The sequence below is a fragment of the Ovis aries genome, chromosome 1 (genome assembly GCF_016772045.2).
Source record: "Ovis aries strain OAR_USU_Benz2616 breed Rambouillet chromosome 1, ARS-UI_Ramb_v3.0, whole genome shotgun sequence".
NCBI classification, from domain to species: Eukaryota; Metazoa; Chordata; class Mammalia; order Artiodactyla; family Bovidae; genus Ovis; species Ovis aries.
This window is the reverse complement of record NC_056054.1, coordinates 240088022-240113113: the sequence shown is the minus strand read 5'-3', so window position 1 is coordinate 240113113 and position 25092 is coordinate 240088022. Positions and strand designations below refer to the sequence as shown.

Below are 25092 nucleotides of genomic sequence, written 5' to 3'. Positions count from 1 at the left end.
GTTGATCCAACAAATAGATAGTGAGCATCAATCTATCATATAATAAATGCTGGAAAAAAAGATAGGACTCACTCCCTTCAGAGGAAAATGAACAAAGGATTGTAATACCTTTAATAGATGTCAAGAAGAGTGAAGAGCTAGAGATACAGGGGAATAGATAAAGTTGAAGGATCACAGGGGGCCATACTAGGGAAGGAGCCCTCAGCTGAGAATTAAAAGACTAATGAGTTAGCCAGACAAGACAAGGAAAAAAAATGACACTCTAGGCAGAGAACAGACTTGATGCTTAGATTTATAACTTCCCTCCATCTTCATTTGAGGGAAGGTGGAAATAACTAAATGACTAAAGTAGAAAAATTCAACTTTAGTCTTTAGTCTAAAGCAGAGTTTTTCCTCCAAAGAGTGGGTCAGCAAGGAGCAAAGAGACAGTCTCCAGCTCCAGTCCTGAACCACCAAATATTTATCCAGCAATCCCCAACCACAAACACAAATCTCCATTACATTTTGAGAAACTGACCTACATAATTTTAACAGAAATTTCTATTATTTTTTACATCTTAAAAATATAGACTAGTATTTATGCCAGTAAAGATATCAAAATTATCATCTATAAAATCTTCACCTCCATCAGGAGAAGTGGTGAAGCATAATGCAACAAGCAAATGCTTTGGGAAAAAAATACACAAGACTGAAATCCTGAATCTGCAACTTCCTGGCTGTGTGACATTGGATAATTTGCTTAGCCTTTCTGAGCTTCATTTTCTTTGTCTTTATAAAGAAAGGATCCTTAGAATCATATTTTCATGAAGTGAAGATAAATATAACACCACTTTCAAAGGGCTGTTGTGAAGATGAAACTAAACTATATATAAATAAATTTCAACTGACATTGTTATCGCTGTGAGTGCTGTTATTTTACTATTTGTACTACTGTATAAAAAGGGACATTATACATTTTTTTAAAGGTCAACAGAAACTGTTTTGTTTAATCCTATTATCATACTTCACACAGCTTAGCTATCTGCTTCGGCCTGAGGGAAGTGTCAAAATGTGACCATTAAGAATTGACTAGCTTTTTAAGACAAAGATTATAACACAGTGAGTTTTGAAATGTGATTGAGATTCATGTCTGTGAAATTTTGCTCTTTTCATTACACTAGGAAGGACTTCTAAAATTCTAGCTTTGGGGAGCCTTCAATAATATTCAAAAAGATGACAGTTTCTTTAAAAGTCTTCAAGAAAATCAAAAGGAAGATCAGCGACCATAAGCTAACCCTAGTGGCTTGAATTGATATCCTTATTCTACTCAGATCACAAAGTGGTAGAACAGCTTCTAATCAGGTATCAGTCTCTTTTTAGCAGGCAGAAAATTCATGCACTTTTATACCAGGTAAACTTTTGGGGAACTGTGTATGAATGCTGTCTCATGTAGAACACAGGATATTCCCTGAGGACTAAGATCTTGTTAATTTTTGCTTAGCACATTAGTGGCTTATAATTTTCTAAATATAAAGTAATAATAAGTCCCCAGAAATCCTGTAGAAGCACACCAGCATTATCTTTGCCAGGGCTGCAAGCAGTCCCTGGGCATCCCATTATTACCTTGTGTGGTAGCTAATGTGTATTTAGATGGTTTCCTGCCAGCAAGAACTTGCAGTTTTTCCATATAATGGGCTTCCCTGGTGGCTTAAACAGTAAAGAATCTACCTGAAGTGCAGGAGACCCAGGTTCAATCCCTGGGTTGAGAAGATCCTCTGTAGAAGGGAATGGCAACCCACTCCAGCATTCTAGCCTGGAGAATCCCATGGACAGAGGAGCCTGGCCAGCTACAGTCCATGGGGTCGCAGAGTCGGGCACAATTGAGCAACTAACACTTTCACTTTCTATGTAACAGAAACCATTTACTACACACGTTTCACCAAAACAGCTTTTCAGATTTTTCAGTGATTCCAGCTCTCTTCACCAAGATTTGCATCAGTTGGTAGTTTTAATCAGATTCTGAATTACCATGGGAAAAAATTCTAAATGTGTGCACCAAGAAAAATAACTATATTTTTAAATGCTTATGTTGTACCCTAGGTACACAAAGACTAAGAATTAGATGGTGTAAACCTCACACTTATGGTTCTGAATGCTGACAGAACATTTTGGTGGGTCTGTGTCCTACCCAATCCAGGAAGAGACTGATTGTTGCTCTCTATCTGTAACATGTTTCTGCATATTGCAAATCTGAATAGTAAAGTGTCCTTGGATAACAATGTGTGCACAGTAATGTTCTTCAGTGGCAATGGGTGTGTAGTCTGGGAAGTGACCAAATACTCCATTTTCAGGAATCTAAAAGGGAGAGAAAACTGTCATGTCTCTCCTTCTCAGACATTGTGTTTCTTGCTTTGTTGGGAGTCTGTTATCTAATTTTCATGCATACTTGAAAAAAAAGAAGTTGGATAGCACTACAAAAGAAACCTACAGAAGTATAAAATAGTGTACATGCCTCTGTACTTTGGAGCTGTAATACAGTCCCTGTTCCATTAAGAGGCATTGTTTTAATCTCCTGGAATAGAAGCTCATTATTTAGTAATAATATTTTGTAATATAGCTGAAGTAGTGCTTTATCCTAAATCTAATAAAATCAAATAATCATAGGGCTGGAAGGGTTCATTTAAGGTCAATCCTCTACCTTCAGGCAAAAGTCAGCACCACATTTCAACCTCATTCTGAAAATCTCTTGTAAGTTACTAGAGGACACTTTTACTCTTGGGTGTCATCTTAAATCTAATTGGTTTTATTATGCTTCTTTGTTTTGATTATTGATGAAAATGTTTAATATTTAACATAATAATAACTCTAACAGAATGTCTCCTTTTAGTACCAAACAAAACACCAACCTCCTAGTAGTCACTTATTCTCCCAACTAATTTGAATCTGAAGATTGGATTAAAAAGTAAAGATATTGCAACATGCTGTGAAAACCCTACTTCCTACTCCATTTAGAGCCGGTTCATGGTAGGTCAGAAATCACCATGGTTATGGTCTTAGATACAAATATCTATTGAATGTCCTGAGGCTGGGAGCAATTAATTTATGATTTCTTTTCTCTGGGCACCCATTAAGAAGCCATGTGACCTAGATGATTATTTTACTTGTTCACTGAAAATGGAAAATCTTGATAAAGGGAAAGTGGGTGTCATTGACCATTTCCTCTTGTATTTTTAGTTTTGCCATTCTGTTAGAGAAGCTTATACTTACCAGGCAGGATTTGTTCTTTCAAATTGATGATCTTGAAATATAGCTGTTTTCTTAAAGGTTTCTGCCTACTGATTTTTAGTTTTCTTCTTTTTTTTTTTTTCCCTGTATGAGTTACTTTTTTTTTTTTTTTTTACTTTATTTCACTTTACAATACTGTATTGGTTTTGCTATACATTGACATGAATCCGCCATGGGTGTACATGAATTCCCAATCCTGAACCCCCCTCCCACCTCCCACCCCATATCATCTCTCTGGATCATCCCCGTACACCAGCCCCAAGCATCCTGTATCCTGCCTCAAACATAGACTGGCGATTCATTTCTTACATGATAGTATATATGTTTCAGTGCCATTCTCCCAAATCATCCCACCCTCTCCCTCTCCCTCTGAGTCCAAAAGTCCATTCTATACATCTGTGTCTCTTTTGCTGTCTCACATACAGGGTTATCATTACCATCTTTCTAAAGTCCATATATATGTGTTAGTATACTGTATTGGTGTTTTTCTTTCTGGCTTACTTCACTCTGTATAATCGGCTCCAGTTTCATCCATCTCATTAGAACCGATTAAAATGTATTCTTTTTAATGGCTGAGTAATACTCCATTGTGTATATGTACCACAGCTGTCTTATCCATTCGTCTGCTGATGGACATCTAGGTTGCTTCCATGTCCTGGCTATTATAAACAGTGCTGCAATGAACATTGGGGTACATGTGTCTTTCAATTCTGGTTTCCTCAGTGTGTATGCCCAGCAGTGGGATTGCTGGGTCATAAGGCAGTTCTATTTGCAATTTTTTAAGGAATCTCCACACTGTTCTCCATGGTGGCTGTACTAGTTTGCATTCCCACCAACAGTGTAGGAGGGTTCCCTTTTCTCCACACCCTCTCCAGCATTTATTGCTTGCAGACTTTTGGATCGCAGCCATTCTGGCTGGTGTGAAATGGTACCTCATTGTGGTCTTGATTTGCACTCCACCAGAAAATTACTAGAGCTAATCAATGAATATAGTAAAGTTGCAGGATATAAAATTAACACACAGAAATCCCTTGCATTCCTATACACTAATAATGAGAAAGTAGAAAAAGAAATTAAGGAAACAATTCCATTCACCATTGCAATGAAAAGAATAAAATACTTAGGAATATACCTACCTAAAGAAACTAAAGACCTATATATAGAAAACTGTAAAACAGTGATGAAAGAAATCAAAGAGGACACTAATAGATGGAGAAATATACCATGTTCATGGATCGGAAGAATCAATATAGTGAAAATGAGTATACTACCCAAAGCAATCTACAGATTCAATGCAATCCCTATCAAGCTACCAGCGGTATTTTTCACAGAACTAGAACAAATAATTTCACAATTTGTATGGAAATACAGAAAACCTTGAATAGCCAAAGCAATCTTGAGAAAGAAGAATGGAACTGAAGGAATCAACTTGCCTGACTTCAGGCTCTACTACAACGCCACAGTCATCAAGACAGTATGGTACTGGCACAAAGACAGAAATATAGATCAATGGAACAAAATAGAAAGCCCAGAGATAAATCCACACACCTATGGACACCTTATCTTTGACAAAGGAGGCAAGAACATACAATGGATTAAAGACAATCTCTTTAACAAGTGGTGCTGGGAAAACTGGTCAACCACTTGTAAAAGAATGAAACTAGATCACTTTCTAACACCACATACAAAAATAAACTCAAAATGGATTAAAGATCTAAATGTAAGGCCAGAAACTATAAAACTCTTAGAGGAGAACATAGGCAAAACACCCTCCGACATAAATCATAGTAGGATCCTCTATGATCCACCTCCCAGAATACTGGAAATAAAAGCAAAAATAAACAAATGTGATCTAATTAAAATTAAAAGCTTCTGCACAACAAAGGAAACTATAAGCAAGGTGAAAAAATGGCCTTCAGAATGGGAGAAAATAATAGCAAATGAAGCAACTGACAAACAACTAATCTCAAAAATATACAAGCAACTTATGCAGCTCAATTCCCGAAAAATAAATGACCCAACCAAAAAATGGGCCAAAGAACTAAATAGACATTTCTCCAAAGAAGACATACAGATGATTTTTAGTTTTCAAGGTTTTTGTTTTGCTTGCTTTGGCTTTGCTTGTTTTTAGTTTTTAGTTACCTTTGAAAATCATTTTCCTAAACCATCTCTATTCTAGACGCTTGCTTCCCTGGAGGTTATGAAGATGGTGAAGTGAAAAAGTGAAAGTGTTAGTCGCTCAGTCATGTCTGACTCTGTGACCCCATGGACTGTAACTTGCCAGGCTCCTCTTTCCATGGAATTCTCCAGGCAAGAACACTGGAGTGGGTAGCCATTCCCTTCTCCAGGGGATCTTCCCAACCCAGGGATCAAACCTGGGTCTCCTGCATTGCAGGCAGATTCTTTACGGTATGAGTCACCAGGGAAGCTCATAACTGGCAACTTTACTATAGTTTAACTTTTTTTCATAAACCTTGAAAAAATCTATATGAATGACCAATACCTATGAATTTGAGTCAGGTCATTGCATTTTAGAACCAAAAAGGACACTGAATAACAGCTAACCAAATACCCCATTATAAAAATTATGAAAGTAAGGCCCAGAGATTAAATGACTTTGCTGAAACCAATCTACATATGAGGCAAAACCATGACCCTGATCTTTTGATTTCTAACTCTAGATTCTTTCTAATTCTACCTTATTTCCTAACAATCCAACTGGGTGCTATAATTAACTTAAATTATAACACTTATTATACTCATTGTTCTTAACCATAGCAGGCAGAATGACTTCCCCCCTCCCAAAAAAAAAGACTACATTCCAATCTCTAGAACATCTGAATGTGTTATGTTAATGGCAAAGAAAAGTTAAGAATGTAGATGGAATTAAGGTTGCTATGGAATTAAGGCTGCTAAGCAGCTGAACTTAAAATAGGTAGATTATTCTAAATAAATGGGATTCCCAGCTGGCATTGTAGTAAAGAATTCACCTGCCAATGCAGGAGACACAGGTTCGATCCCTGGGTGGGGAAGATCCCTTAGAACAGGAAGTGGCAACCTACTCCAGTCAGTATTCTTGCCTGGAAAATCCCATGGACAGAGGAGCTTGGTAGGCTACAGTCCTAGTAGCCTACAGACTCCTGGTAGGCTAGGAGAGTCACAAGAGTCAGGCAAGACTGAGCAACTGAGCACAGCACAGAGTGCAGCATTCTAGATGAGCCCAAAGTAATCACAGGGTCCTTACAAGAGGAAGAGAGAGGCAGAAGAGGAGGTCACAGTGATGAAACATGAGAAGGTCTCGAGCTGCTGTTTCTGGCTCTGAAGATGGAGCAGGGCAAACAGCCAAGGAATGTAGGCAGCTTCTAGAAGCTATGAAGGGCAAGGAATCAGATTCTCCCCTGGAGCTTCCAGAAAAGAGCATATTTCTGTGGACACATTGATTTTTACCCCAGCGAGACCTGTGCTGGACTTCTAAACCATAAAATAATAAATTCATGTTGTTTTAAGCCACTTAGTTTGTGCTAACTAACAGCAGCCATAGAAAGGAATATACTAACGAAGTACTGATGGCTGTGCTTAGTGGGAAATTTTCTTTCCACAGAATAAATTTTAAACTCTTCTCCTTTTCCATTTTATTTCTTTTTTTAATACTACTTAAGAGAGTTAAGACCTTATGACAGTGTTTCCTTCTTGCTAGGAAACCCATACCATTTAGTATTGATTTACTGCATTTTTTCATAAACAGATGCAAGTTCATGCCCAAGTTAACCAAATGAAGGAGACCAGGAGGGAGGTTCAGAGAATGTCCCTGACATACTTCATCAGAATGCCCTTGGGGCAGTCAGAGGAGAAGACTTTTGATGTGCGGCTACAATTCTCTGTGTGTCAGATAAAAACATTTCAAGGCTTGACTGTGGATAATAGAAGTTTCTGCAAGCTAGCTACTGCCCATAATGTTTACAGTGCTATGACTAAGGACATTAATGCTCATAAAATTTTGTCCCTTCGAAATACACTTTCCACTCAGAAGCTACAAAGTCAAAGTCACACATACCCACACCTTCACCCCTGCCTCTTATAATACACACTTCCACCTGAATAATCATTTTTAGGAAACAGCAGGCCTCAAAATTTCTGTCAGCAATTTTCATATTACCTTGCTACAGGACCACTCTTAGATTACTTTAAACATGCCAAAAGAAAGACAAGCAGAAGCTGGTACTTTAAACTCAGTGTTCTTTCGTCTAATAAAGCTTCATAAGCTTATTAATATTTCTGAATTTCCACGCATCAAGATATTTTTCTCAAAACCTAAAGAAAGGCCTCAGGTGACTGGATGTCCCAGTTTTCCTGGGAATGAATAGGTTGCTGGGATGTGGGACTTTTAGTGCTAAAATAAGGGAAGTCTTGAGCAAGAAAGACCATAGGCAAGCTTGAGGGCATGCTTTTGTGTGGCAGCCCAAGGCCCTGACCCAGAGCACCCCAGGTACCAAGGAAAGCATTTTTCAAATTTAACGTCCAAGAACAGCCAAACAAGTTTGGGCCAAAGAAGAGCCTGCCTTACTCATCCTCTTTGGTACCCTTCTCAATGATTTACTCACTTTCTGAGACAAGGAGCTCAAGTTGAAGAGCATAATCAGAGGACACATCTGACTAGCAGAGACTCTGGGTTGTTGCATATGTTCACTGGGAAGCATGCTTATTTTCACAGGAGCACTTCCTCTGGTTTATTACAGGGTATTGATAAGCAACCTGAGATCCATGCTGGAGGCTCAGTTTGATAGCAGAGTCCGCACTACTGGACACAGTTACGAGAAGTACAACAATTGGGAAACGGTATGAAGTATACATGATTTAGACAGACATTGCCTTGAGAACTGAACTGAGAATGTCACATTAATCCATCAATGGTTCCATTTGGTAGATAGAGGCATGGACTGAACAAGTCGCCACTGAAAATCCAGACCTCATCTCTCGCAGTGCCATCGGAACTACATTTTTAGGAAACACTATATACCTCCTCAAGGTAATCCTTTTTAACCATAACCTTGCCATGTCTGAGCACATTAAATCAATGAATTCTAACACAGAGAACATCTGTTTCACAGACATGTTCATCTCAAGCATTGTTATAACTCTTTCTCTGCCTACATCCCTCAGGGAATCAAACAGAGTACCCAGATTCTTTTATCATGTGTGAATTTTTAAATCATTATTTTGATTTATCCAAAAGGAAAAAATGCAGTAAAATAGAAGTCCTATAAATTTAACCACATTCCTGTAAGCAATGTAAATTGATCATCTACCTTGATGAAATTCTCCTCTCGCAGATGTTGTTTGCAAATCCATTTGCTAAAGAGGTTCATAAACTTCATGTCTATCAGACAACATTAAAAAGCATATCAACAATTTGTTACTGTCATCCTCTAATGCCATTTTTATCATGCAATTCTAATGAAGAAAATAAAAAGACAAGGAATGAGTGGGAGAAAAGAAAAAAACGTACAATATTAGCAACAATCATGATTACTTCTAATTACTTATCCAGTCATCTTGGTCATGTCACCTAATAATAGCAAAATAGAAAATAACCTCCATGTGCATACAATTAAGCAGAATAATCAAGCATCTTCTGAAAATATGAGCTTGTCAAGCTTAATAAAAATAACAAACAGCCATGTGAGCCTCCAGCTCAAACACTTGTCTACAGGCAAGAACACACTGTGCAAGTATTATGTTTTAATTTAATCATGGCATATATCTCTTGTTGCTGTCAAGTGTCACCAGTGGAGTCCAAAGCCCAGACAGATAGTGAATGTTAACCTCTGAATGTGGTGAATCAGGGTCTTCCTTTTCCTTTTGTTTGCAATAGGTTGGCAAACCTGGATCAAATAAGCCTGCCATTTTCATGGACTGCGGTTTCCATGCCAGAGAATGGATTTCCCCTGCATTTTGCCAGTGGTTTGTCAGAGAGGTCAGTATGTAGGATGGTTACTGACAGAGCAAAGTAGAAAGTATTTTTTTTATTTCAATCAATCCCTTATAAATTAGCTATAATAAAAGAGAATAGCAGCACAGAAAAAAATCATAGGTCCAAGTTCCAAGCCATAAAGGTCACCTAGAAAACTTGATAAGGCAAAATTTTAAAATAGTTAGCAAATTCTATTTATTTAAATTTCACTCATCTTAATTTTCTCACCCACCTTTGGGAAAAAGGCTAACAGGTAGTAAGTACAGTGAATAGGTCATTGAAAAGTTGTGATTGTGGATAATCCACTAACTTGACCATTATCTCCTAGATAATAATCAATGTATACTTCAGAATAAAAGAAAATAACACATAGGAGCCCCTACTGTAAATGATACTGTTTTTCACTCCTTTATAAAGGTCAAGGTAAGATATATGTGAAAATCCTTTTAAATATCCATTAGCACATAAATGATATAAAAAGATAATTCAGTCAAGAAAGAAAAGGAAGGAACAGTTCTTTCTTATAGAAGAATTACAGCTAATGGATGTACAAATGAGCAAAACAGCAAGCCATCATTAGAGCACCATAATAATAAACACTTCATGAAAACCTACAGATGGATACAAAAATTATGGGGTAAAAGTTTAAAGAGAAATAGGTTATTTGCAGCATCAAAGCATCTCCCAAAAAATGTATTATACTATATCACACAAGCAAAATTTACAGTAGAGAAACCTAGCGGTGACTACCTTAACCAAGTGATCAGGTTAACAATACTAGTAACATCACCAGTGTAAGATATAATCAATATCATGTAACCCCTGATATTGTGTACTAAGAAGATAAACCATCTTTTTTGTATTCTTTCCCAAAATGCACAACCTCCTTCTAATCATTAAAAAAATAAATAAACTCAAATCGAGGGACCTTCTGTAAAATACCTAGACCAGTACTCATTAACAATGCCAAAGTCATAATGAAAAGTCAAAGGAATTGTCACAGATAAGAAGAGACTAAAGAGATATGACAATCAAATACAATATGGGAGCCTAGATTGGATCCTAAAATAGAAAAGGGGCATTAGTGAAAAAAAATATAGTGAAATCTGAATTAAAGTCTATAGTTTATAGTGAAAGAAAGTGAAGTCGCTCAGTCGTGTCTGACTCTTTGCGACCCCACAGACTGTATTCTGTCTGGACTGTATTCTACCAGGCTCCTCCATCCATGGGATTTTCCAGGCAAGAATACTGGAGTGGGTTGCCGTTTCCTTCTCCAAGGGATCTTCCCGACCTAGGGATTGAACCCGGGTCTCCCGCATTGTAGGCAGATGCTTTACCGTCTGAGCCATTATTAATTGCTTCACTTTGATCATTGTACCATGGTTATGTAAGATGGTAACATTTGGGAACCTGGGTGAAGGGTATATGAGAACTCCCTATACTTGCAACTCTTCTATAACTTTCTAAAATTATCTCAAAAGTAAAGTTACATATAAAATATTGAAGTACTTTAAAAATATAAGAATATTATTATATACAATATACTTTCTTTTGTGTAAAGCATTTTCTGTATCTATTCATTAGGTTCTTGGTTTCTAGACATGTTATGTGTCTGATTGGCACCATTTAATTTCAGTGAGTTATTGCACCATCTACGGGACTTCCCAGGTGGCACTAGCAGCAAAGAATCTGCCTACCAATGCAGGAGATGCAAGAAACATGGGTTCAACCCCTGGGTTAGGAAGATCCCCCAGAGGAGGGCATGGCAACCCACCCCAGTATTCTTGCCTGAAGAATCTCATGGACAAAGGAACCTGGCAGACTACTGTCCACAGGGTTGCAAAGAGTCAGACACAACTGAAACAATTTAGCAGGCACACTCACCATCTGTTCTCTAGGAGAAAGAACTTTCATCATTACTTTGGTTACCTCCAATCATAGACTACCAACAAAACATTCTTTATACCTCCTCCAACCTAAAAAGCACATGCTTCATCATTATTTGAATAAACAGACATGCATAGAGCCACAAAGAATATTTAAAAACCATTATTACATAGAAGTCTTAAATGTTTTTAAATCTATTCAAGCAAGCCTAGGGAAGAGCTGAAGGTAAATTTCGTATGATCCTGGGGCTGAGGAACTGTGACTAAGAGAATATAATAAATCAGTATAAGCTCATTTATTCATACGTAAGTGTCCACATCACTTAGCAGGAAGAGCTAGACCCTTAACAGAGCTCCTTTCTCAAGAAAGTGGAGTAATAAGAAGACTTCCATCATCATGCAATTTGGAGACTTAGTGAGAGCCTCTCCGAAACCCATCAGAGTGATCTCTCTTCACAGTGGGAGGAGGCCTTTTCATTCTTCTTCCATTTCAGACGCTTCCTCTAGTGAGACCGTCTACAAGAAGTCTCATCAAAATCAAACAAATTTTTAGATGATAGTATAAGCAACATGCAAAGCCATCACAGACATTCCTTACTAGGAATAGGCCTTACTCTCATATCCTACAAACTTTGAAAAAAATTTATTACAGTTACTATTTCAAAGGAAATAAGCATTTATGTTCTTTAAAAGTTTTTATTTTATTACAATTTGTCCATCTTTAAAAAGTTGAAATAAAAATAATATCTAAATGAGTTATGTGTGGATAAAAGAGTACTTAGAGAATCTGAAACTTTTTTAAACAAAACTATTAGTAATACTTTGCTATTTTCTTTTTATTAATATTAATAATCTCTATCTCAAAAAGGGTAACCACTTTTGTTATCAGAGTCAACATTTGTCCAGTCTATGTAAATTTCAGTGCATAATGCATACCATTTTCCATAAAATTCTGCTTTGTAATTTGTACACAGGCTGTTCGGACCTATGGAAGGGAGATCCACATGACAGAATTTCTCGACAAGCTAGACTTTTATGTCTTGCCTGTGGTCAATATTGATGGCTACATCTACACCTGGACCACGGTATAAGAACCAATACTAAGAGGGGCTGATAAAATTTAAATTAGCCATTCTGTTGTACTTGTCCTAACCATACACTGCACTTTCAGAACCGAATGTGGAGAAAGACCCGCTCCACCAATGCTGGAACTACTTGCACTGGCACAGACCTCAACAGAAATTTTGATGCCGGTTGGTGCAGTAAGTATCAGGCTGACCATTTCACTTGCATCATGAAAAGCATAGGAAGTAAAATAACAGAAAAACACAACAGTGTCAAAAACAAGAAAAACTATAAAATTTTATACTTTCAAGTTCCAGGTTTCTAAAAGCACAGACAATAAACAGTTTATATATTCAGTGAATAAAGATGCATTGCCTATTCTATTGTGTTCCCAGCTGTGTTAGATGCTGGAAACATAAGACTGAACAAACCAGACATAATCCTACTATTTGTGGGATATACAACCTGGAGGAAATCATCATTAAATAATTATTTAAACAAAAATGTGATAGAATTATAATTTTGTGATTCAACTCTCAGTAAATGATTACAGTAACACAGAAACTTCTCATAGGTATTTGTCCCCTACTTATTAGTTTTCTTATACTCTACTGATTTCATCATTTAGTACTACACAGGGATATTAGCTGAAACTACAAAACTTTGGCCACCTCATGCGAAGAGTTGACTCATTGCAAAAGACTCAGATGCTGGGAGGGTTCGGGAGCAGGAGGAGAAGGGGACGACAGAGGATGAGATGGCTGGATGGCATCACCAACTTGATGGACTTGAGTTTGAGTGAACTCTGGGAGTTGGTGATGGACAGGGAGGCCTGGCATGCTGCAATTAATGGGGTCGCAAACTGAGCAACTGAACTGAACTGAGGGACATTAGGGTTTCCCAGGTGGCACCAGTGGTAAACAGTCTGCCTGTCAATGCAGGAGATGCAAGAGATGGGGTTTGATCCCTAACTGGAAGGTCCCAAGGAGGAAGAGCTAGCAACCCACTCCAGTATTCTTCCCTGGGAAATTCCATGGACAGAGGAGCCTGGTGGGCTACAGTCCACGGGTTCCAATCAGACAATACTGAGCGCACACACACATGCACACAGGGACATATTGGTGATTCCACATGCAACTTTTTACCCTGTTAGCTTAAAAGCACCATAATCTTGTGACTAAAAGTATATATACTTTATAATGTATACATATATGGGATGATTATAAAAACAGTTGTCAAAACAACTTATTTTTTTAACTCTCTAACACTGTAGTTTGAAATTTTGAAACACGCCCTGTAGGAACATCAGTGGATGACCACTTGCCATTAACAGCATCATGTTTTTCCAGGTATTGGAGCCTCTAACAACCCCTGTGCTGAAACTTACTGTGGATCTGCTGCAGAGTCTGAAAAAGAGACCAAGGCTGTGGCTAATTTCATCCGCAACCACCTCTCTTCCATCAAAGCATATCTGACAATCCACTCTTACTCTCAGATGATGCTCTATCCTTACTCCTATGCTTACAAACTCCCCAAGAACAACGTTGAGCTGGTAAGTCATCGTGGTGGTAGATCCAGTATTTTGCTATTGAGTTTTTTGGTTTTTTTTTTTTTTCTATTCCTGGGGGAAAAAATTATACAATTTCTGGAAGGTCCATGGTTGATCTTTGGTAACAAAAGCAAAACAGATTTACAAGGAATCTAAAATTGGCTAGATATACTGGCTAGAAGAAATATGATTCTCATGCAGAGAATGATCCCCAACATATGGTTCATTCACTAATCTTCCAAACAATAAGAGTTCCACTTCCTCCTGCTTCACCACAACGCTGACACATATGATGATTTCAGATGCATCTGGGGTAATCAACAAAGTTCCTTCACTTCATACATAATCTTCATCAGAAAGTTACTGTTATCAAGCTGTCTCGAACTGGATTTGACATGCATAGACAGAGTATGTGTGTGTGTGTTAGTCGCTAAGTCGTGCCCGACTCTTTGTGACCCCAAGGACTGCAATCCACCAGGTTGATCACTGGTTGATGTTGAGCTAAGTGATAAGATCCTAAAATGCCCATTTCACTGTTGGATTAGGTGAGACACAGATGTAAATCAATCAGTGAACAAATGATGTGAATAGGTCTTTACTAGATATGAGAAAAAATTAAGTATCCTTGCCTTAAAAATTAGCAATCTTGTTGGAGAGTCGAGATACAACCATGTGAAAAGTTAAATAATGAGTTTTATAATATTCATGTTAAATATAGTATATCCGCATAATTGTTTAAAAAAATAAGCATATGTGAATCCTTCAACAACTTTTTTTAAATTATGAACATCTGACTATTAGAAGTTGGAACCAATAATCTAAAAGAACAAGTATAAGATTTAAAGCATTTGACTTACGCCAAAAAATAAACTATTTCACTTAGAAAATAACATAGATATTTGGCTTACCTAAATGCAAAAATTCAAAGACCCAAAACTTAATCAACTGGAAATTATTGTTTTGTACTTTCAGATTTGGTCTTTCAGAGGCCAAATAAAATATGTAATGCTGTAAATATCTTGTGAAGAGGAACCAGAAAAATAACTCAACCTCTTAGAAAACTGATAGCTAATAGTTAGCCAGGTCCTTTTCTTTTTAAAAAAAAAAAGAAAGAAAGAAAGAAGTGCTATTTTTCAAAAAGCTTCCCATTTTCCCTATCTGTAGCCAAAAAACAAAGGAGAACATCATTAGTTGGAACCATTAAATATCTCAGTTTTCCAATAATGCTCAGTCTGTGAGTATTCTCAACAGTGGGTGCTCACAGGCCTGCTGTCCCAGAGATGACTGTGGTTAGCTCCTCATTTCAGTCCTAGATTTCTGGCCACCAGAGGAGAGGAAGTGGGGGTACGTTGCTTGTTTAATTCATGTGAATATGTTTAAACTGTACCACACCAAAAGAGAAAAAGGCAAAGCCATAAAAACTAAGCACTAATGAGTTACTAAATAAAATATTAAAATTAAAATTATAAACCACATTAAATGTAACAATAGCTAATATATCCAGTTTGCTTAATAACTAGTTTTAAATATATAAACACTGAAAGACTAATATTAACAGAAAAGCTTAAAGTGTTCTTTGGAATGGAACTGCTTCACAATGCTGCATACTTCTTATTTGAGGAGTAAGTTTAAACTCTTTTAGTGATGAAAACTTTCTTGCCCCACTGGCTCCATACAATAAAAACCTAGTGTCTGGACTGCTCTAAAAGTCTATAAATTGTCCTTTAGAAAAAGAATCAAGTTAGTTCTACCGTTAGAATCTCAAGAAAAATTCTTGCTACATCCCTCCAGAGATTGTGATCCACTGATACTTTTCTCTAAGAATCACTTCTCCGTTTAAAATCAAGGAAAGAGAGGCAATAAAAAAAAAAATACATACTAGAAATTATATCCCTCAAGATTGTTTTTAAATTCTACAGAAGTGAAACAGAACTATACAAAAGTAAAATATTCATAATGAATTCTCAAAAAGAAAACACAAACTACAAAATAATCTAACCTTGGATGGTTTATATGTATAGTCACAAATCTAATAAATTCAAGGAAAAGGACATGCTATTTCCTATATTTTTTAGAGCATGATAAGATATGTGATAAGATGCATGCATGCATGCATATTTAGCATGATAAGATACAAAACTTATTTGCACTTATATCACATAGATTGATTTAAAAGTAAATTTCCAACAGTTTTTTTTTTCTATGACTAAACTTCTGCCTAGCATCTTAAATCAGTTCAGTTCAGTTCAGTCACTCAATCATGTCCGATTCTTTGCAGCCCCACGGACTGCAGCATGCCAGGCCTCCCTGTCCCTCACCAACTCCTGGAGCTTACTTAAACTTACGTCCATAGTGTCGATGATGCCATCCAACCATCTCATGCTCTGTCGTCTCCTTCTCCTGCCTTCAATCTTTCCCAGCATCAGGGTGTTTTCCAGTGTGTCAGTTTTTCACATCAGGTGGCCAAATATTGGAGTTTCAGCTTCAGTATCAGTCCTTCTAATGAATATTCGGGGCTTATTTCCTTTAGGATGGACAGGTTGGATCTCCTTGCAGTCCAAGGGACTCTCAAGAGTCTTCTCCAACACCACAGTTCAAAAGCATCAATTCTTCAGGGCTTAGCTTTCTTTATGGTCCAACTCTCACATCCATACATGACCACTGGAAAAACCATAGCCTTGACTAGATGGACCTTTGTTAGTAAAGTAATGTCTCTGCTTTTTAATATTCTGTCTAGCTTGGTTGTAACTTTTCTTCCAAGGAATAAGCATCTTTTAATTTCATGGCTGTAGTCACCATTTGCAGTGATTTTGGAGCTCCAAAAAATAAAATCTGTCACTGTTTCCATTGTTTTCCCATCTATTTGCCATGAAGTGATGGGACCAGATGCCATGATCTTAGCTTTCTGAATGTTGAGTTTTAAGCCAACTTTTTCACTCTCCTCTTTCACTTTCATCAAGAGGCTCTTTAGTCCTTCTTCACTTTCTGCCATAGGGTGGTGTCATCTGCATATCTGAGGTTATTGATTTTTCTCCTAGCAATATTGATTTCAGCTTGTGCTTCATCCAGCCCAGCATTTCTCATGATGCACTCTGCATATAAGTTAAGTAAGGAGCGTAACAATGTACAGCCTTGTATATTGTCAATATACAATATATAGTATATTAGCAATATACTCCGTTACCATCAGTAAAATCTGAGATTCATATTATTTGATTATTTGATTCATTTGGGATCTGGCACCCCAAAATAATGTAAATCATTTTAATAGTTAATCAGAAATCCTTTCAGTCTTTTTCTTATTTTGTATCAATCCAATTTACTTACTTTCCAAGAACATTTTGCTAGAACAACTTATAACTACAGTGTTATTACAAACATATATATAGCCAAATGAGAATTAAAGTCTCTAAATAAGAAAGATACTGGCTTTTGCATTGTTTTTATTTATAATAAATATATCAATTTTTTTTAAGTAAAAGTCTTGACCTAGAAAGATGAATGTTCCACCCAAATCTAGTGCATCTGTATTAATTCTCAATTGGAAAAATATGACCCCACTATTAGAGAACAAAAGATCAGTTCAGTTCAGTTCAGTTCATTCGCTCAGTCATGTCCGACTCTTTGCAACCCCATGAATCGCAGCACGCCAGGCCTCCCTGTCCATCACCATCTCCCGGAGTTCCCTCAGATTCATGTCCATCGAGTCCGTGATGCCATCCAGCCGTCTCACCCTCGGTCGTCCCCTTCTCCTCCTGCCCCTAATCCCTCCCAGCAACAGAGTCTTTTCCAATGAGTTAACTCTTCGCATGAGGTGGCCAAAATACTGGAGTTTCAGCTTTAGCATCATTCCTTCCAAAGAAATCCCAGGGCTGATCTCCTTCAGAATGGACTGGTTGGATCTCCTTGCAGTCCAAGGGACTCTCAAGAGTCTTCTCCAACACCACATTTCAAAAGCATCTATTCTTCAGCATTCAGCTTTCTTCACAGTCCAACTCTCACATCCATACATGACCACAGGAAAAACCATAGCCTTGACTAGATGTAAAAGATTAATAAAATGAATTTTTGGTACCACACTACATTTTAGATAACTCAGATTTTCTTAAAGCAATGCAAAGCAGATTCTGTCATACAGATTTTAGCATATATATGATTCTTTTTCTTTATACATCTAAAACTTATAAGATCATATCTGTAGCAAAAAAAAAAAAAATGATTCAATGAAATAACCAGAAGGAAATTATTCTAGACAGAAACATTAGCAGTTTCAGTCCAAAGTTAGAACATACCATAAGCAGCAATCCCTTTATATACAGAGTTGTGATAAAAATGTATATGGCTGCGTTTCTGAAAGATCTTACATGGGGATTACATGACAGTTACTCATATCATAGAACAACCCTCGGGGGGGAAAAGGCAGAGATAAGAAAGCAAAAGACCAATGAAATAAAAGTACAGAAGTAACAGCATGGATTACAAAGGGTACCAAAAAATATATCTCCAGCAGAAGAATAAAAAGTTTGAGGAAACATAAGTGCATCTTACATGCATATGCTCTCCTTACAGCAAACTGCTTTTACACACACTATAATTTTTTTTTTTAATACAAGATGTACTGTGAGTTTTCAAGTGGCTTCGTAAACTGTCCAATCTCAGTATTGAGTTCAATATATATCTATCACTATTTTCAAGTGAAGTTTTAAGACTCAGAAAAGATTAGACTTACAGCTCCAAAATTCTAAAGGGTAATGAAATATTGAGTTATATGACCTTTTTATCATCAGAGAAAATAAAAACTAAGAGACATAATTTAAAAGGCTCCCAAACCAATCCATATCCTTCTATTTATTAAGCATAGAGAGTCTCACAATCTTTGGTCTACTTTCCTCTCAAACAGAGCTACATGGCACTGTTAACAATTATTACTATAATACTACTTCTAAATTCAAAAGCAGGAACAGAACTTCACAAGTGGGAATCTTGAAATGTCTCTGGTTCTGCTTTCTCATTTTCCAGCTTAGACAATAAAGGCTTAGCTGAGCTCAGACCAGTAATAGAGGCAGCCTTGGGCATGGCACTATCGGACACAGAAGAATTCTCTAGACTGTCCCAATTCCCAAACACACACACACACACACACACACACACAGATTTGTACTATGCTGGTGCTCCATAAAGCCAGTTTGTAAAAGACCTTTCATTAAATACAGTCTTTTATGCCACAAATAAACTATTGTTACTTCTAACCCTGGACACTGCTAAGTACACTGGCCAACTAAGAACCCCGGCTTCTCAGGGCCCAGTCTTTATGATCATGGCCTATCCCTTCATGGATATACATACATAAACCAGGAGAGATATGACAGGCTAATAATTTCTGGAAAATTATTGACCTTGACCAAAAGATGGAAATCCATTTCTAAACTCTAATACCATCTAGCCCAGTGACACCTCACTACCTCTTCATTAAAGTTTAAGTTAATGAGCCACCAAGATAGAAACCCACTGTTCCACTCAAGCATGTGACCATAAATCAAAACTATGATTAGAGATAAACATAAATATCAGAGGGAAGAAATATTGTGATTAGGAGATGGGCAATTACAGGGTCATGAGAATGCTCTATCACAGCTGTCACCATGTCCCTGCCTAACAGCAAGAGTAACAGGGTCAGAGCCCGTCTGTCAGGCCAGCTGCCAGCAGTCAAGGCAGATAGGACTTGAAGCACACATTTGCTTCAGGAGCTTTCTCAAAATTTCTAATCTCACTTATAAGACAAAAGAATTTTAAATGACAACTGCAGAATTTCTTTGACTGGGGAGACAACTGCTAAATTACCATCTTTAAAGTGGCTTCTTGGCCTGTTAAAATTCTCCTCCAGGGTCTGGTGACCCATAAGGCAACTGCCAGAAATTCTACTGAGCACCTATTAAGTACTCAGCAGAAACCATGGTTCCTGCCATAAAAAGGGAATAGACAGGGGTCAGCCTGTTATGAGTGTTTTCTGGAAAGAAGAGTGGGAGGGAGGTAACCAAACTATAGAGGGACCTAGATGTCAGAATGAACCCTGTGTCACACAGCAGGCCCTGGAGCTGGTGACCTGATAAACAGAACTGCCAGGTCAAATATAGGACTCCTAGTTAGATCTGATTTGAGATAAACAACAAATAATTTTTAAGTGTTTAAGTATGTTCCAAATAGTGCATGGGACAGACTTTACTGGAAACACATTCATTGTTTATCTGAAATTTAAATGTAACTGGGTAACATGCCTTTGGTTATAGCCACCCTGGAAGCAAAGTATTCTTCTAGCAGAAGTGACCTAACAGCAGTACTAAAAAGGCACTTGTACTATGGTCAGGAGAGGAAAACAAAATAAGGCATTCAGAGCATCTTGAAAACCAGTTGTCTTCTTTTTCATTCTTTTTCTCTATAATACTTTCTTCATTAACATAATTGCATCTTTTTTCTGACTTTAAGCTGATTTTTGCTTCCTTCCCTTTCCCCAGAAGACATCTGGCAATGTTGACTGGGTGGGTGGGGGCAGGGGGGAGGGGGAGGTTGAGTGTTTTAACTGTGGGAGCGCTCCTGGCATGCAGTGGAGAGAGGCCAGGGGAGGCTGATCAACCCCCTACAATGAACAAACAGTTCAGCCCCCACACACAGGATGACCCAGCCCACCTGTCAAAAGCACCAAGGTTGAGAAACTCCACTTTAAGCAAAGATGAGAAGTCTCATTCCTGGCCAAAGTCCCTGGCTTTCACAGGATCTTACACTCCACACACACAGTTCACAATTTTCTACAAAGCTCAAGTGCAAGACAGTACATCCCCATTATACAGCATTTATTTGGAAGAAGCACCACTGCCATCAAAAAGAAGAAAAATTCTGGGCTTTGCAGCTTCAGCTGACTCATGCTTCACATTTTACTTGAATTCTAAAGAGCTAAAAAACACATATTCAGATCAGCCACAGAAAGAATTTAGTTTACATCAGTGAAAGCATTGCCACGCTCCCCATGGGGTCTGCCAAGATAGACAGTCTCCTCTCTCCTAAAGCAAACCCTTTGCTACTCCTTATCTCCCCCCGCCCCCCGCCCCCGCCACCTCAAGGCTTTGCAGTCAGAGCCTGCACTTGTTTACGCTCTTCCTTTTTCTCAGAAACATATTTGTTTTTTCAAGTCCCATAGGCTTTCTCCTCAGTCCCTGCCTTAGTAGGCCCTGGGGGTTTCTCCCTTTGCACCAAAATTACAAAAGTTCAATTCCTCACTGGTCCTTTGGTGTAAGTTACCCAGGATCACAGCACAGAAGGAAGGAAACTGCAGCCACAGATCATTTTGATGTTTCCATTATCACACGTATTCACCCAGAGGGATGGTTAAACTCAGGACTTGAAGTTAGAAACAAAGTTCTGAAGCAAATCTCCTCTGCAATGGTGTATACCCCACTGCCAGGGCGGGGCTTTTGCTTTCTTGTACTGTAAGAACGGGCCAGGGCAAGATTAGAAGAGGCAGCCCCCGCTGCCAGGACACTGGCTGTGCACTAGAGGTTGCAGTAAGGACCAGGAGCACAGTCGTGAGACAGGGGCTTCCTGATCACGTGCAAGTCACTGAAAAAGATCACCCTCGCCTTGTTCATCTCACCAGCCTCCTGGAGCTCAGAGCCTCGGGAGATGTCACAGGAGCTGGCCCTTTGTCTCTTGGGCTTTGAGTTAGATGTGACATTTTAGACTCTCTGTCTTTTGCTCTATGACCAAGGCCTCTTTTTAAGAAGACAAGTGACAAAAGAAAGCATGCATAAGATGTGCTAGGAAACGCCTAACTAAGGTTTAATAAAGGCTGGCCGTGTTTGGCCTTGACTGAAAGCAAAGTTTTCTCTCAGACTGGTTTATATTTAGCTTCCTTCTGTTCTTTACAATTGGTAAAACCAGCTCGAGCAACACTTCTTTTGAAGTATTCCAAGGCCACAAGGAGAAGTGAAAAAGAGCACAGGATTTAAAGCAAGAAGAACCCAGCTCAAGTCAGCCACTTACAGGGCTGCGTGCCCTTGGGCAAGTTCTTTTATCCTCTCTGAGTTTCAGTTCTTTTATCTGTAAAATGGGGATAAAAATATCTAGCTCTTAGCAAGAGCTCTTTGTAAAGTCTAAGGTTTTATGTAAATGTTAGTTCTTATTTTGAACCCACTGAGGATGTAAGGTCTCTGTTAAATAACAGGTTATATAGAAAGTGTCACTAATTAGAGTTTCAAGATATGAGTCATGGTCTCTGATATACTATTGTTTCTGCTGGACTTCTGTCAGCTGTCTTAGTCCCTTTTTACAGAAACGTACAAGGAAAAGGAGTTACCTTCTCCAATATATTAGCAAATACAGGAATCACCTCTCTCTCTACCATTCCTGATAGGCAGGGGTCAGTCATCCAGTTTGGTTGGAACATTCTCACCAAGCATGCTGCCCCATATGGCATTCCATTCTGCTAGAAAATTCTGTGTTGATGAAATGTGGACAGATAATGTTGGGAAGATAAATGAATAACATTTGTGAAAGTATTTGAACTCTTCAAAAGAAAAGACTCACACTGATTCCAGAGATTTTTGTTACCATAGCTGGAATTTAAAATATGACATTTTGGTTGATTAATGTCTGTTCTGACTTTTTTGTCTCTTGGCCTTAGAGGGGCTGAAAGAAAGGGTCCACAGACTCTACTTGTTTTATGAAAGGCAATAAGCTAAGTGCATAGCAGAGGTCAATGTCTAAATATGCTAACCCATCAACCACCACTACATGGTACCACCACTCTCCCCACAAGCATCCTTAATCTCCACCCAGGTTGGGGGGAGGGGCAGGGGTCACAGTCCAGCCTCTGTAGAGCTCTCTCTGCACTCTGCACCCCCAATCAGACCATGCCCACCTGAAGCCCTGGGAAGAGAATCAATCAAGCAACCATGTGCTGGGTGTTATGCACTCTGCTAAGCATCTAAAACGAACAGCAAAGAATCCTCTCCCCCACCACCACCCCACCAAAAGCTCCACTAGAGGACAAACAGAGGTGAAAACAAATGATGACAGCACAGAGTGATAGGAACTCTGATGGACATGTGAGCCCTCACAAAGAAGAGGCGCAGCTTTGCAAAGAAGGTGACATTTAGACTAAATTTGGAAGAACAATAGCAATTCCCCTTGTGAACAAAAAGAGGATTCCTACAAGGGGAGAAGGACACCCAAAGTCATGGAGCTAAGGAGAGGCAGGAAACAGTATGAAAGCAGTTCAGGGTGACTCGGCTTGGAAAGAAGGTGGGGATGCATGGCAAGTGATACATGGACAGACTTCATGAGAGAAGATGAGAGAGCCATTCAAGGATGCGGTGATGAGGGGATGGTCAGAAGGTGAGTGAGGAGGTAGATATCAAGATGAGAGAGCAACTGAGGACAAGGAAAGCCAAGTCTGAGACACAAACTAAATGTTCCTTTAATGGGCACCAGTGACAAGAGCGAAATAACAGCTGTTTTAAGTTAACATCAATCTTAGGTATTGTTTCAGCATCGAAGGCAAAGCAACTGTTTGCAAATTTGTGTCTGACGGCTTAGATAGCACTTGGTTATTGCTTCGAGGAAAGGAAACCAAACATTTTTATGTGGTCCTAATGGTAGTTATGACTGGAGAAAGCAATGGCACCCCACTCCAATACTCTTGCCTGGGAAATCCCATGGATGGAGGAGCCTGGTAGGCTACAGACCGTGGGGTCATGAAAAGTCAGACGACTGAGCGACTTCACTTTCGTTTTTCACTTTCATGCATTGGAGAAGGAAATGGCAACCCACTCCAGTGTTCTTGCCTGGAGAATCCCAGGGACGGGGGAACCTGGTGGACTGCCGTCTATGGGGTCACACAGAGTCAGACACGACTGAATCAACTTAGCAGCAGCAATGGTAGTTATGACTAAATGGATAAGTTGATAAATCAAAAGAGATAACAGATCACAAGTAAGCCTCTTCGATTTTGCCAGATAACTCAAATATTACATTATACCAATAAAAATACAGAGAGACTTTGAAGGTCATCTGACATGCAGGAGGTCAAGAAATAATGACAATGATCTTGTCTTAAATCGCCTAAAGTTATCATAACTTTTCACATTTGGAACTAATCGTAAAGAATTTCCTTTATTCCAGATTTATGGAGATAAAATAAATTTAAGGTGTACAATGTGATCATTTGAAAATATAAATACTGCACAATGTTTAATTAATTTACATACTCTCTATCTCACATAATTGTCATTTTGTTGCTACAGTGAGAACACTAAAGCTCTGCTCTCATAGCCATCTTCATGTATTCAGTGAAGTCCTGCTATCTATAGTCACAATGCTGTACATTACATGCCTGCAACTTATTGGAATCTTATTTCTACTAACTAAAAGAATTCATGGCTTAAGGTGGGGTTGGAAAGCAGAAGAGAAGAAAAGCCTGAGGAAGGCAGCTAGAGAAGGAATAGGAGTTCTTTAAGATCAGAGGTTCTGCCTTACAGAAAAATAAATAATAGAAATTTCCTTGGTTGAATCAAAAGTTAAGGAAACTGTAGAATTGTAGGAAATATGCTATTTATCTAGGGCTTCCCTTGTAACTCATTCGGTAAAGAATCTGCCTACAATGTAGGAAAGTGAAGTCGCTCAGTCATGCCCGATTCTTTGCAACCCCATGGATAGTAGCCTGCACCAAGCTCCTCCATCCATGGAATTTTCAAGGCAAGAAGTACTGGAGTGGGTTGCCATTTCCTTCTCCAGGGAATCTTCCCAACCCAGGGATCAAACCCAGGTCTCTCACATTGTAAACAGACGCTTTAAAGTCTGAGCCACTAGGGAAGTCCACAATGTAGGAAACCCAGGTTCAGTGCCTGAGTTGGGAAGATCGCCTGGAGAAGAAAATGGCAGCCCACTCCAGTATTCTTGCCTGGAGAATCCCCATAGACAGAGGAGCCTGGCAGGCTACAGTCCATGGGGTCACAAGAGTCGGACACAACTTAGAGACTAACCCACCATATGCTGTTTATCTAGCAAAAAAAAACCTAGTACCTCACCATGTTTCACATCTCTAAAAGATGGTTTTCAATGTATTCTGAGTATTGTGCAATGTTTACAGAGTATTCCGATTTCAATTGGCAATAGACCCTATACTACGTGATGGAGAGAAGACCCAACCCTAGTATGCTAGTTAGAATAAGATTAAACAACAGAAACAGTACCTTTAGATCACAACAGGGAAGATTCCACACAGTATGAGAAAGCATATATTATTTTACCAGTTTGGAAAATGGGGAAGTGAAACCCTGAAATTCGAGTTCAAGTTTCTGTCTCAA

At 38.5% G+C, this 25092-nt stretch overlaps 1 protein-coding gene across 1 annotated transcript in view; it reads left to right on the top strand.

The window, feature by feature from the left end:
• Positions 1 to 25092, top strand: part of CPB1 (carboxypeptidase B1) — a 45691-nt gene that overhangs the window by 10103 nt on the left and 10496 nt on the right. The window contains exons 4-9 of the mRNA XM_004003272.6: positions 8001 to 8100; positions 8189 to 8290; positions 9137 to 9238; positions 12096 to 12206; positions 12293 to 12383; positions 13536 to 13738. Coding sequence (XP_004003321.1) covers positions 8001 to 8100; positions 8189 to 8290; positions 9137 to 9238; positions 12096 to 12206; positions 12293 to 12383; positions 13536 to 13738 — 709 coding nt within the window. The remainder of the gene's footprint in view (positions 1 to 8000; positions 8101 to 8188; positions 8291 to 9136; positions 9239 to 12095; positions 12207 to 12292; positions 12384 to 13535; positions 13739 to 25092) is intronic.